This window comes from Seriola aureovittata, chromosome 9 (assembly GCF_021018895.1).
Source record: "Seriola aureovittata isolate HTS-2021-v1 ecotype China chromosome 9, ASM2101889v1, whole genome shotgun sequence".
NCBI lineage: Eukaryota > Metazoa > Chordata > Actinopteri > Carangiformes > Carangidae > Seriola > Seriola aureovittata.
Genome location: NC_079372.1, coordinates 14,068,238 through 14,081,306, shown reverse-complemented (window position 1 = coordinate 14,081,306; position 13,069 = coordinate 14,068,238). Strand labels below are relative to the sequence as shown.

At 41.2% G+C, this 13,069-nt stretch overlaps 2 protein-coding genes across 5 annotated transcripts; both read right to left on the bottom strand.

Annotated features, from left to right (window-relative positions):
- Nucleotides 1-384: 384 nt before the first annotated feature.
- On the bottom strand, nucleotides 385-8,630 carry mfsd2al2 (major facilitator superfamily domain containing 2a-like 2). 2 transcript variants are annotated; one of them, XM_056384783.1, is made up of 14 exons: nucleotides 8,402-8,630; nucleotides 7,821-7,940; nucleotides 7,565-7,689; nucleotides 7,327-7,459; nucleotides 6,135-6,213; nucleotides 5,875-6,038; nucleotides 4,660-4,750; nucleotides 4,341-4,462; nucleotides 4,088-4,171; nucleotides 3,872-3,955; nucleotides 3,652-3,764; nucleotides 2,417-2,560; nucleotides 2,167-2,334; nucleotides 385-1,371 (listed from the first exon to the last, which is right to left on the bottom strand). In XM_056384783.1, exons 1-14 carry the CDS (start codon nucleotides 8,498-8,500, stop codon nucleotides 927-929), a joined length of 1,971 nt encoding a protein of 656 aa, XP_056240758.1. In that variant the 5' UTR covers nucleotides 8,501-8,630; the 3' UTR covers nucleotides 385-926. The 2 variants fall into 2 exon arrangements, with proteins under 2 accessions (XP_056240758.1, XP_056240759.1); XM_056384784.1 differs by lacking the exon at nucleotides 8,402-8,630 and having other exon boundaries at nucleotides 7,557-7,689; nucleotides 7,821-7,843.
- A 325-nt stretch (nucleotides 8,631-8,955) lies between these two features.
- On the bottom strand, nucleotides 8,956-12,819 carry fam110a (family with sequence similarity 110 member A). Of its 3 annotated transcripts, none has more exons than XM_056385147.1 (2): nucleotides 12,480-12,819; nucleotides 8,956-11,215 (listed from the first exon to the last, which is right to left on the bottom strand). In XM_056385147.1, the coding sequence occupies exon 2, from the start codon at nucleotides 11,010-11,012 to the stop codon at nucleotides 9,741-9,743; it is 1,272 nt and encodes a 423-aa protein (XP_056241122.1). In that variant the 5' UTR covers nucleotides 11,013-11,215; nucleotides 12,480-12,819; the 3' UTR covers nucleotides 8,956-9,740. The 3 variants fall into 3 exon arrangements, with proteins under 3 accessions (XP_056241122.1, XP_056241120.1, XP_056241121.1); XM_056385145.1 differs by having other exon boundaries at nucleotides 8,956-11,196; XM_056385146.1 differs by lacking the exon at nucleotides 12,480-12,819 and adding an exon at nucleotides 11,281-11,646 and having other exon boundaries at nucleotides 8,956-11,196.
- Between the last annotated feature and the right edge of the window lie 250 nt (nucleotides 12,820-13,069).

The following is a 13,069-nucleotide window of genomic DNA, read 5'->3' as shown; positions in this document are numbered from 1 at the left end:
TGCATGTTGGCTCGCTGGTGTAGCATCAGCAGTACACAAAGGGAATAGAGCAATCATCACTATTATTGGTTACACCTGTGTTTTACCTGCTTCAACAAGTCAAAGTGCCTGCAGTGAAAACAGCTTACTAGTGAACGGGGTTGTTCTTATGTTCCTTACTCTGACTTCTTTTTAGTGGTAACACTGTTGCATGTTGATGGCTGCTGAGCCATTAACCTCATAAACAGGTAAACAAAAGGAAGTGAGGAGATCACTGAAACTATGCAACAGACTCATTGAGAATCCAAGACTTAACTGAAGACAGTCAGAACATTGTGGCATTATGAATGATGATGCGATTACTTGTTTAGCTTAAACTTGCAATAAGTGATTTCATTGTCATCTCTTTAAAAAAACTGACATTGTGAACTTGTTAGCAGTTTATTTACACATTCAGCAGTTACAGAGCAACATCATTCATCTGGAGTTGTTTCTGTCCACCTAGTCAGTGTAAATCCAGTTTCACTTTACTTTTGGCTAGTTTTTTAGAAGCTACTCTAATTTCCAAAAAAGTCAAGGCAACATAAATCACAATGACAGCAAAAGCTTCCTTTCCAAAACAGACATTTTTCACAGAATTGTATAAACAAACAAATCAAATAGAACAATTGCAGTCTGGCCACAAATGTAAGAATAACAGTGAGCTCAAAAGTGCATCTATAAAAGCTAGTTTTTAGAGATGACAGTATATTGATACCAAAGTTTTTGAGAAGATCAATACCACTCTCATGTCTGTATACTAAATATGAAGCTGTAATTGTGCTGGTAGGTGTTTGTTTTGTAGCCTCACATTTAGCATACAGACATGATGTATCAATCTTCTCATCAAACTCAAAGTCAAAAGGCATATTTCCCAAGATCTCAAACTATCGCTTTAAGGTTTTTGACTATACCCACGAAACTTTGGTTCTCACATTTGACCTGCTAGAGAAAGACCCTGGATCATTTTCAAGAACATTTCTCCCCAAGTTAGCTTCTCCAGAACGCTGGTGAGAGCCGAGTCTCTGTTTATGACACTGAGGTTTTACATTTGACTGGACAACTGATTTAGGTCTGCTGTATTTTGTAGATGGGCGGTTGAGTACATCTGAACGGGCAGACGACTTAATCGAGCAATTTTTATCATGACTATGAAAACAGGGTGAGGAATTTGACTTGTACAATCTGTTGGTGTTTGTGTTATAATGTGAAGTTGATGTCACACCAACATGGGGCGGCTGCTGCTGCTGCTGCTGCTGAACTGTTGGCTGCTCTACATTTTCTCTTGGGCCTGATGATGGTGGTGATGATGATGATGATGATGATAATAATGACGATGAGGTAGCTTCTGGGCTAGATGAAGAATAAAGAGAAAAATAATAACTACTGTATAGTTGCAGCAGAATCAAACCATGTACAGTATGTTACTATAATCTGATAACTGCTGTTTTTTTAAATTGGTCTATGATAACATACTTTATGTAGTCATAAAGATGTGCTGCAAGGAGTTTTCAGAAGTATGAATTTTAATGTCCCAAGAGGCCAATATTATGAATCATGAAAGAGTGAGAACAGTCTTTGCATACATTGCTTGTTACTTAATTAGACTAGCTATTAGCTATTGTGATGCAGCTATATGGTTTGACTACTTGGTCTTCTCATGAAAATGCTTCAAGGAATAGTTTTACATTTTGGTAATAAGCTTTTTGCTTTCTTGCTTAGATGAGAAGATAAATACCTCTCTCATCTTTTGACTCTAGCGTAGCTTAGCACAAATAAGCTTACTAACATCCCTAAAGCTCATTAACATTTTCTAAAACATTTTCTTTCAGCGCTGTTTTTGGTCTCCACCAGCTCCTGAAGTCTACATCAGCTAATCGTTAACTTTATCTAATGTTTGGTGCTGGATAGAGACCAATCTTTTTACTGGAAATATCTGCCTGCTGTGGTCAAAAATGATGCTATGAGACATTCACCTCTACAGTGACCTCTTTCACATTGTTTTCACGATTCACATTTTATCTGATACTGTTAAAAAAAAGTTTAATATATATAAATCCCCATTATAGTCACTTTAAAGTTGACATGTCATGAACCATTTGTGGCTTCATCTCTTAAGAGGATAATACACCAAAAAAAGCCACTTACTGGACTGTGGTCAGTTGTTCCTGGAGCTGCCGCTCATTGATTGGGTAGGTGCAGAAAAAGACCAGCCCCATCAGCAGAAGTGCGATGGGAACTGGCGAGAACAGCACAATCAGAGCCATCACCACTCCATCAGCATGGTGACACGCACCCGCTCTGTAGCCCGCAAACCTGCAGAGGGAGTAAACAAAATGTGACAGATCAACAGATGAACACAGATAACACAAAGTGAGATGATGGAAGATTGACTCACTGCAATATCATGGCTGAGATTCCAACAGACAGGCCTCCTGCCAGCTTATTGCAGAAGGCATAACAGGAGAAAAACAGAGGCTCCAGGTCCTTGCAGGAGGGATGTTTCATGGCAAAGTCATCCACCACATCTGGGAGCATTGACCTGTAGCCACGGGCAGATTGTGAGAAAGTTATGTAAAATGCCCCCACCCTCCTACATAGGAGCAAGTCCCTCAGACTGAGAGACACAAAATATTGTTTGTAGTCAGTTTATTTGTCTCTTTGTGATTGTTTTAAGTCTATTTTGACTACAAATATTTTGTGCCAATCATTCTGTGGTATTTTGTGTCCCTTTGTAATCATGTTGCACCTCTTTGTAGATTTTTTGTGTATCAATATGGTTTTTGCGTCTCTTCGTCTTTGTGGTTATTTTGTGTGTCTTTCTAGTCGTTTTTCTGTATTTTGCTGACTTTCCAAAGTCACTTCAAAGAGAGGCTCTGGTCGGTAGGCCCATTCAATAATCCATCCATGCCTGTAGCAGATACTGTACATTACAAGGTGACATAACATGTCAAGCTTCAAGTTTATTGTCATATGCATTTAACAATGGGATCATCGTTGCCAGCAATGCAATTCTTGGTCTCAGAGCCAATTTACATATGAAGTAAAAAATAAAACAGTATTTAAATTAATTAATAATTAATGTTAAATATAAAAGTCTTAAGTACAACAAATAGGTGTAGTGTAAATAGTATAAAAAGTATTTACCTAAAATAAAAAGAATATAAGTGATAGAAATGAAAGTGACAAGTATAAACAGTGTAAACTGCAGTTTTCCTTGACGGTCCAATCAATGTCATATCTGTACGCAATTGTGTTACTGTAGTATATGGTGTGTGTGCAAGTGTAAATGTCAGCAGTTCATTAGCCTGATAGCTTGTGGGTAAAAACTGTCTGTGAACCTGCTGGTTCAGGTCCGGACACTCCTGTACTGCCTGTCTGGGGTGGGAGATGATCAGCGCTGGATGTAGAGGTCCTGGATGGCGAGCAGCTCAGTCAAAACCACATGTCAATTCAGATGAGGAAACTGACCAGTCAACACAACCCACTGATGCTAGAATATTCATCAGTGGCCAGGTCAGGTAGAGGCGATGTGAATGATTCATGTGCACATTCAGCTCTGATTCTGATCAGATCTGACAGGGGCCTTGGAAAGGACTGAGAACTTTGTGTCCTCGCAGGGAAGTGACTCACCATGGCAGCAAGAATACAGTCGCTATGCTGAACCCCATCAGAATGCACATAGTCATGAAGACTGGCAGGTTACTGGGAACACAGGCAACTATGATCACTGCAGGGATGAAGAGCTGAGAGAGACAGAAACAGGCGTCTCAGGTAAGAAGAGATTTAAGGTGTGCAAAATGACTTATTACTCAGATTACTGTACAGGGATATCTGATCTGTGATTTCTTACTGATAGTCCGATGATAACTGTGGCCTTTTTTCCTATTCTCAGAAGAACTGCTTGCCATAGAGGAACTGCTATACAGGCAGAGCCCTGTGGAAATATTAAGACTGTGTCTTGTCTTCTAATCATGCACTTTGTGAAGTCCATAGAAGGCTATTCAAAAGTTGCATTTATTAACATGCATGTGAGCAGAGTGTGTGATTCTGGTTAGTTGCATCTTACCAGCAGAGCCAGCAGAAGGTACTGGAACTGGGCTCCCAGCCCAGCTGCATGACTACAAAACAGTACAAAATTACTCCAGGACATCTGAGATAAAAACAGATTGGGAATAAAAATATCACAATATCATTTCATAATCATTAAATGCATTCTTTAAAAAACAAAGCAAATTGAAAAAAATATAGAAACCTAATTGCAAATATGCAGAGATGATTAGGATTATTAATGTACATCACAAACCGAGCACAAACCGTACCTGCATTGCAAGAGCACTGAACACAAAGCCAAGCACCAGTCGTTGGTAAGGAATATGGCATATCAGCATCTTCAGCGAGGTCAGATAGTGTGGTCGTACTTTGTTATCAGAGCAGAGAGGGGCTGAAAATAAACCAAACGTGTAATACCAAAATATACACAATTCACTCACAGGATGAACTTTAGGTAAAGGGTATGCAAGGAAAGAAATGAGTCAGGTTTGTTATATTAGTTGATATTTATGAACTGAAATAGATTCTGATGATTCATCTACTCTATTTTCATTTGTAGTATTTTATTTTTGGCCATTTGTGACTCACCCTGCTGCTCCTTCACCCCGAGGAAGAGAACCAGGCTGCAGAGGAAAAACAAAGCGCCCATGACCAGGGATGAGGTCAGGAAAGCCTTTTGCTGCAGGCAAGAAAACACATTAAACCTTTATATAAAAAAAAAAAAAATAATAAAAAAAAAAAAAAAAAAAAGCATACTATGCCATCTACAAACAAATGTCCAGAGCCATACAAACACAAGTAAACAGTCCTCCCTGGTCTGTGTTATTCAGTTATGTAATCTTGTTGTTTGGTGTTACTTTGCCTTTAGATCACATCAAGTTATTCCACTATTGTTATACAGAGTTTTTAACACTTAACATTGTTAGATGAAAAGATTGATGCCACTCACATTTGTGTTAGCTTAGCATAAAGAACGAAAACATGGAAACAGAGCCTCACTAATCAACACGCTACATCTTGTTTGATTAATCCTTTGAAAAACTGAAGCATTAGATATATGTTGAATGGATTGAAAGACAACAGGCCCCTTGGCACAGACATTTAAAAAAGGTCTTAAACCAAACAAAGAAAAAATAGTTTCTGCACCTCTTCGTGGTAGTTTTGTGTCTCTGTAGTCTGTACTTGTTTTGTCCCTCAATGTGGTCATTTAAATATTTTTGTAGTGATTTGCTTCTTTTTGTAGTTTTGTTTCTTTGTATCTCTGTAGTTTTCTAGCATGTCTTTGTGGTCAGTTTGTGTCTCTATAGTCTGTTGTCGTTTGACTTTCCAATAAAATATTAAGTCACTTCAATAGACTCTAGGTTTCTGATTTGAATGGTTGGCTAAGCTAATTGCTAAGCTAATCATTTCCTCACAGTGGCTTTAATTTTCTCATGTAATTTTTGGAAAGAAAGTGAAAATTTCCTAAAACACTGTTTATATGACAATCTTCCTTTATTAGTTTCTCATTTAAATTAACTAATGGTTTGTTTTTGCAAACACGTGTCTAATTCCATTAAATGTAATGTCCCTCCTCGACCTTGTCACATTATGTAATAACTAACAAAACAAGCCTGAGAGCACACACAGACAAACACAACAATGTCTATGTCAGGCTAAGAGCAGTAAATTACAGGGTAACAAGATATCCCTGGGACTATGCGAGCACAATGCCAAAGCAATGCTACTGGACTGCTGAAGAAATCCCAGTGTAACCTCAGCCAGAGTGACCACTTTGATTAACATTTGAAGGGCCGTTTCTACCGTTTCCTGAAGGGATGCGGTTTGTGGCGGAGATGTGCTTTGAGATGGATCATGGGCCTGGCCCAGCTGTTGACAAGCCTCCTGCTTCTCTGTGTTGTACACAGCCACAACTTGACCCTGAATTACAGAAGCCAGCAGCATCGCCACCATCTCCACACTCATTCCTAAACAGAGATGCAGAGATTGTGATAAAGCAGAGGGAAATCCTGGTCAACATTTTGTTTGCCCTTGACCTGGGAATAAGGATAAGGTCCTCTTACTGTAGGCTGTGGCAGAGTCTCTGTCTCTCTGATCTCCCCCCAGGAACATGTTGAGTGAGAGGTAGGGGACGTTGTAGCACTGTTAATGGGCGACAGGGGAAAACATGACAACTACTGACTGCGCATGAGTGGTGTGAAACGGTCACCATGGTGACACGGCTTGGAGCAAAATGGCAGAATAAACTGACATGAAAACAGTATGAAACTATTACAATGAAAAACTATTACTATGAAACTAAGATGTTGCACAGATGGCAAAGAAATGTGTACCAGCAGTGGTGGAAGAAATACTCTAAACCTTTAGTACCAATATGACAACGGAATAATATTCCCAAATGTTTTATATGATCATCAAAATGTACTTTACGTATCAAAAATAAACACTGATGAATTATTCATTTTAATGTTGATGCGTCAGTGAGTAAACAGCATTATATATAGTTTGTGTTAAGTAGGAAGTTCAGAATTGATTCACTGTCACCATGGGCATCAGGTCAGGATGAAAGAACGAAGGCCATTAAACATATATCCAATCCAACAAAGGTTTATTCTCAATTATTTCAACATGAAAAAGGAAGACACGCACACATGGGCTGTGGGTTCTGAAAGGACAATAAAGAATAAAGATTGAATTTAACACAACAAATCAAAATAGTCTCATGATGTACTTAAAGAAATAAGGATAGAGAAGGTTCTCTGAGACTAACATACAAATTATAAGAACTAAAGCAAATAAACTTCTCTTACCAGAAACTGCCACCCCATGTGAAGGGGAAAAAGAGTGAATGAGTGGAGGGAGGCCCTTAAATAATCTCCTGGTGCCCAGGTGAACTCTATCAGGTAAATGAGGGGTGGAGTGAGAAATGAAAGGAAAAGAAGTGAGATAGTTGAAGAAAGGAAGAGGAAAATGAAAGAAAATAGGGATCTTTACTACAGTTAGGTAGTTAAATGTCAAAAGTTCTGATAAAAATCTGTTTTCAGTTTTTGGACTTTTCTATAATGTAATGCAGTAAAAAGGACAATATTTCCATCTGAAGTGTAGTGGAAATATAAAATAACACAAAATGGAAATATTCAAATTAAGGAAATACCTCAGAACTGTACTTAATTACAGTATAAGTAAATATTTCACCACTGGGTACCAGATGGGGGACAGGAGGGAGGAGTGCCTGTAACACTTGCACTGACTTACACTCATGAGGGTCTCGAACAGGCAGGCCGCTGTGAGGAACCACAGCACGCTGAGGGGCTGAGACATTAAGCCTCGTGGTTCAAACCACAGCAGCAGATAGGACAGGACACCAAGTGGAGTGGAAAGAAGCAGCCTGTGAGATACACATTGATGGCTCTGTTGGAAACAGCACCCGAGGAAGAATCGGAACTTGATTCAAGATGAAGTGTGTGTTAAACACGTGGGCCCACCAACCAACCATGGAGTGAGTTTGCCGATGGGTGTCCTTTTACTGCGGCTCACCAGATATCCAACCAGAGGGTCAGTCACAGCATCCCAGGCCCGACTCACAAATAAAATCATGGAAACATAGGAGGCCTGCATCTGTGAAAATGTGTAATTCAGCTGTTAAAAGACAAGCTGACGTACACCATTTTGTTGTACAGAGGTCAGTACAATGGGAAGTACAGGTCAGTGGTCCTCGTTGCAAGCATTAGGACAAATTAAACTTTTACCTGCACAACATCTAGGAGGAAGATCTGCAGAGAAATGCCTATAGATATTGCAGTAATCTGATATGGGACCCCACCCACAGCGTAACACAGCTTCCTGGCCAGAGGAATCCCCCCCGACCCCTGTGAAAACCAGGGTGGAGAGAAGACAGGAGGGTGGAGGTTGTCTATAGTAACCACTGAAACATGAGTTCAAACATTTTGTGTATTCACAGTTTTTCTCCACTAACTTGATGCAGCATTACCAGATGTTTCTCTCTGGTTTTCACACAACTATCACATAGAAAGTGCAGGAACATTTAATATCAATAGACTGATGTTGTGATGCACCGTGTTGACAAAGACAGTGAGGAGTGATTTGTTATGATCGTATTAAGGGTTTTGAGTTTTGTCATTTGCTATTTTTGAAAAAGAAACAGTTTTTGTGTCTGTGCTACCGACTCTAAAATGCAACAAAACAATTGAGAAAAACTGTAATATTAGGTGTGACGAACCTGCACTGAAAACATTCTTCTTCCTGTGTTTTGAATATGTTTGCAACAGCAGAAAGAAAAAAGAGAAATAATTTTCATTTGAAAACTTACCCCCAGATGCTGACCTTCTCTGTTTCTGCCCGCGTTCTGTTTTAATACCCGACTCTTTAATAGCTGTAACTGATTTGTAAAATCCTGAAAACAACTCATTCTTGGAAGTTAGGAAGAATAACACCACTCCTCAGTTGCAATATTCCACCGCGTGTAGCAGACAACAATAGCTCCCTTCATGCATACACAGTTGTATTCAGGTTTTACCTTATCTGACAGCGGGATCTGGTTTAACAACTCTCATGCATTTGAAAGTGAGGTCCACCTCCTCATATTTAAGAGTGAAGGAAGCCACACGTCATTAACTGGTGGCTCAACCACCAGTTTATGATTTATAGTTTATTTTCATCATTGTACTGTATCTGTTAGATAGATAGATAGATAGATAGATAGATAGTTAGATAGATAGATAGATAGATAGATAGATAGATAGATAGATAGATAGATAGATAGATAGATAGATAGATAGATAGATAGATAGATAGATATAAAAGCAGCATTTCAGTGGATCTTTAAGGATTTCACAGAGTCCACCATTAAAAGACACGATGCACTTTGACTTCAAAGTGAAAAGTTTTAATATCTTCTCAGTAGCAGTTCATTTACAGTTGTTCTGAAAATAGGAACAGTGACTTTTCTTTTTCAGAGAACAAAGTGTGTCAGCGTGGACTTCTCTGACCTCTTGTGGAACATCAGTGAAACTTCCCTCCATCAAATGGAGCTTGTTTGATCTTGTTCCTCTCCGACTTTCACTTTCATGAAAACACTTCAGGCCATCAGTTTCACATTATTACATATACAGCAATTACAACTTGAAAAAAAATCAGGTGGTGGACCTCATGCTCTAATCCTTCTGGGGAAATGATTCACTGTTTAACACTAAGCTGGCAAGTCAATGTGTAATCAAATCACCTGCGCTGAAATTTCTGCAGGTGATAACCTCTACTTCTATTTCTGGAGTGATTTAAAAAAAAAAAATTACAGAGAGATCCAAACATTCATCTTTAATGAGGTCCATTTACAGCAAAGTGGGATTTGTTGACCTCAGATGCCACTTCAGTGGCCAGACAGCGACAATAACAAAGCTAACAGCCCCACTGAGACTCACAAAAAAAAAAGAGTCAAAATACCAAAATCAACGAATATTTCATCATCAAAATTCTAATTTTATAAAGAAAGAAAGAAACAAAAAACCCAATCAAAACAACTCAGAGTGAATTACTTGGCAGAAAAATTGCATCCATCACTTTATCTCCTCATCACATACTTGAGTTTACCACCAGTTTGATCATGGGGTCCGATCACTACATGTGTTTTGTTTTAAATCTTTTACACCATCCTATAAATTGGTGCTCTTGGTTGCATTGTCCTTGGTCTGACGGAGTCCATACAGCCATTTGATCACTCTTGCATTTCTCTCAATGACAGAAACACCGTAGGGGACTCGCTCTGCAATGTTGCCAGCATCCTCCTCCTCATCTTCTTCATCTTCTCTACCGGAGCCCGCACACTCAGACCCCGGAGCGCTCACACTGCGAAAACGGGCGAGGGAAACAATGTCAGAACTGGATCCAGTCAAATCCTGCAGGTCTGCAGGGTCCAAACCGCACAGGTTGAAGAAGCGCTCCAGCTCTGTCCCAGCTCTGGAGTACCTGTCGCTCATGTCTGATTTAGACCGGGTGAGAGACGGGCGTTTCCTGGAGCTGGAGGAGGATAAACGGGTGATCGCTGGGGAGGGAGGAGGGAAAACAGGGAAGCTAGGGGGAGGTGGAGCAGGGACTGGGGATCCAGCTGGAGAGGAGGGAGGGTTGTCAGGTTTAAATGGGGCAACAACAGGTTTCAGAGGAGAAGAGCCTGGTGTTGTTCTGGGGTGGAAGAGACGCAGGTGTGAAGCAGCCGGGCGGAGTGGAAACTGGGAATGGAAAGGTATGGGCCGAAGGGGCTGCCGGATGAACTGAGGCCGTCTGCAGGTTGTCCTCACATGGCTGGCCTGAGGCATGACGTCCACTCTGCGCACCGTCCCTGCAGCCAGAGACCCAGGAGAGCCTGGATTCTCTATAGGTCCAGAGGCTTTTAATCTCACCTTAGCAGGACTGGACCAGTCAGGACAGGGAGGTGGACACAGCCTCTCTTTTTTCTCTTGTGCCCCCACAGGTGTGGGGCGAGGAGAGCTGTGTGCTGTGGCGGCACAAACAGGATCTTTACTGTCCTCTGAGCTTACAGTGGTACTGGACTGGGGGCCATCACTCACGTTACTGATGAGATTACTCAGGTGCTCCAGGTCGAGCTGGACTCCCTCCTGCTTTGTTTTTGTCTGGGTCGGTGTCTTCCTGGTGGGCCGCAGGGCAGCAGCGGGGCTCAGCAGAGGCTTCCGCACTTCAGGAGGCCTGAGTGGCCGCTGCTTAGAAAGAGCCACCTGACTCTTGACATATTTAGCCTTGTCTGCCTCCAGCCTCTCCACTGCACTCTGCTTTGGTCTGCTCTCTGCTGTCGGGCATTGCCGATAGAAGTCTGGCCCCACTGGCCCCTTGGGCCGCAACCGCGGGGGTGTAGCAGCTTCAGTGGTCCTCGCTGGTTGCCTCACTGGGTGTTGGAAAGTCTCCACAGGCATTTTATAAAACTAGCAGCTGTACCCGTCTTTGTCCACTTTCTGTTTCTGTCCACGTGCAGAAATTGTGATGTTATCCTTTATTCGTGCCTCTGTATAGCTGTCTCATGATCAGCTCCACTCCATTTTTGAAGAGATGTAACTGCAGCATCTCAGTTGAACTCTAGTTCCTTGACATTTGGACTTCCTGTGGAAAAGAGGCACGACTGTCAGGACAGAAAGAAGGAAAGACAACTCCATAAAGAACTCAGCAGTCAATAAAAGCATTTACCTTACAAGACAAGTGAGAATCAGACACTTTTAGTACTCCAACACACAGAGGAGAGAGCCAACCTCACAAAGACCCTACTCTCATAAACACTCCCTTTTCTTTGCGACTGCAGCCAATCATTCTCTTAAGGCCTTTTCCATCCTACAAGTTCATTGGCCGCCGGCACAGACGGATTCAAACAATTACTCTCAGTCATCCATCTCTCCGCAGACAAACACACAATAAAAGTGACACTTCATTTTCAGTCAGTTGAACGCCTGTGAAAAGAGTGGCAGAGTTGCGTGTGTGTGTGTGTGAGAGAGAGGGGTGATGGGGAAGCTGTCCAGCTGTCAACAAGCTATTGTCTGGAGGCAATAGAGAGCAGATCACACACACACCAACAGCTGCTATGGGAACAATGACTACTCATCTTTAAATAAAGCAGCCAGTTGCCTGGGTTTGTGGCCGACTTCTTCCTGAACCACAAGCCTCCGTAGGTTTAGTGAAGTCAAAAACAAAGGAGGTTCAACTCAGCATCTGTTAACCTATTACAGTTTGTGTACAGCTCTAAGCCTCAAACTGTGGTGAAGGTCACAAGAATGAACTTGGTAAATACATGCACTTTTTCTGAATATCTGTGTATACTTAATATCCTGAGTGTACGCCGCTTGAACAGTCTGCATCTGCCAGTCACATTCTCGACATATTTGCCATTCCAGTCTGAGCCGGGCAAAACTCCTGCTGATAGAGCTGTGAAACTCTCTGGATCTCCCCTCTGACCCTCACCTGCCTCGAGGTCCTCGGATCTCTTCAGTTTACAAAAAAACAAAACAAAACGAAGCAAGCTCCCCTCACCAGTAAAGACAACCAGCACTGGGATGTATATCATTAAGACGTTGGTGTGTTACAAACCAAAGAGGAATGTCAAGAGGTCGGTCACACAAACAAAAATAGAGCCACTAATTACTGTATGTGTGTCTGAGTCAAGAGTCGGCACATTCAGCTACTGAGAGTAAATGACAAAGATGAAGCCAAAGGCAAATGACACAGCAACACAAAAGGCAGGTAAACAAAGAAGTCCCTCATGTAAGGCTCTGTAGACTCAAGGCCTGCGCACTGGTCTTGCCCTGACAAGCCCAACTCTGCTTGTATGAAGGTGTAGGTTAGTTGTCGACCTGTTTTTTTTTGTTGTTGTTTTGTATTTCTACAGAAAAACTCACCTCCTGTTGAGCTCCTGAGCCTCTCCTGGGTTTCTTGGTGTAGCCCAGCAAACACACTGCGCTGTCCTACAGAGAATGTGTGTGTGAATGTGTTTGAAACCACTTAGCAGCACAAGACAAACCTGTTTGACAATTCATGTGTGCTGCTCCTGAGCCCGCCCCCTTCTTACTCATTGGTCCATTTACTCTCCTACCAGGAAACACACTGACTTCTTTGGCCGCATGACCCTGCTATTGTTTTAGATAGATGATAAGCACTTTCTGTTTGCTCATATCCAAGTATTGAGATCCTTTAAGTAAAAGTACTCATACCAGAAATAATGCATTACAAGTCCTGCACTGAAAATGTTATTTAAGTAACAGAAGTATTATCAGGAAAATGGACTTTAAGTATCAAAACAAAAAGTACTCAATGCAGAGTGGTATACTATCATTACAATATCATTACTCATATGCTAATGTGTAATTTTCTTTTATTTCTTTGATCTGTCTAGGACTACAACTAATAATAATTTTCTTGATTAGTTGTTTGGTTTGTTCAAATTTGCTGGAACATGAAATATTTGCCTTTTTACATGAAATATTACTTA

Coding starts and splice junctions, on each gene's coding strand:
- mfsd2al2 (XM_056384783.1), bottom strand. CDS start 8,500: ATGAGTTGTTTTCAGGATTTTACAAATCAGTTACAGCTATTAAAGAGT. Junction 7,690..7,820: donor TCCTCCTAGATGTTGTGCAG/GTAAAAGTTTAA, acceptor ACATTTTCACAG/ATGCAGGCCTCCTATGTTTC. Junction 7,460..7,564: donor ATCGGCAAACTCACTCCATG/GTTGGTTGGTGG, acceptor TGTATCTCACAG/GCTGCTTCTTTCCACTCCAC.
- fam110a (XM_056385147.1), bottom strand. CDS start 11,012: ATGCCTGTGGAGACTTTCCAACACCCAGTGAGGCAACCAGCGAGGACC.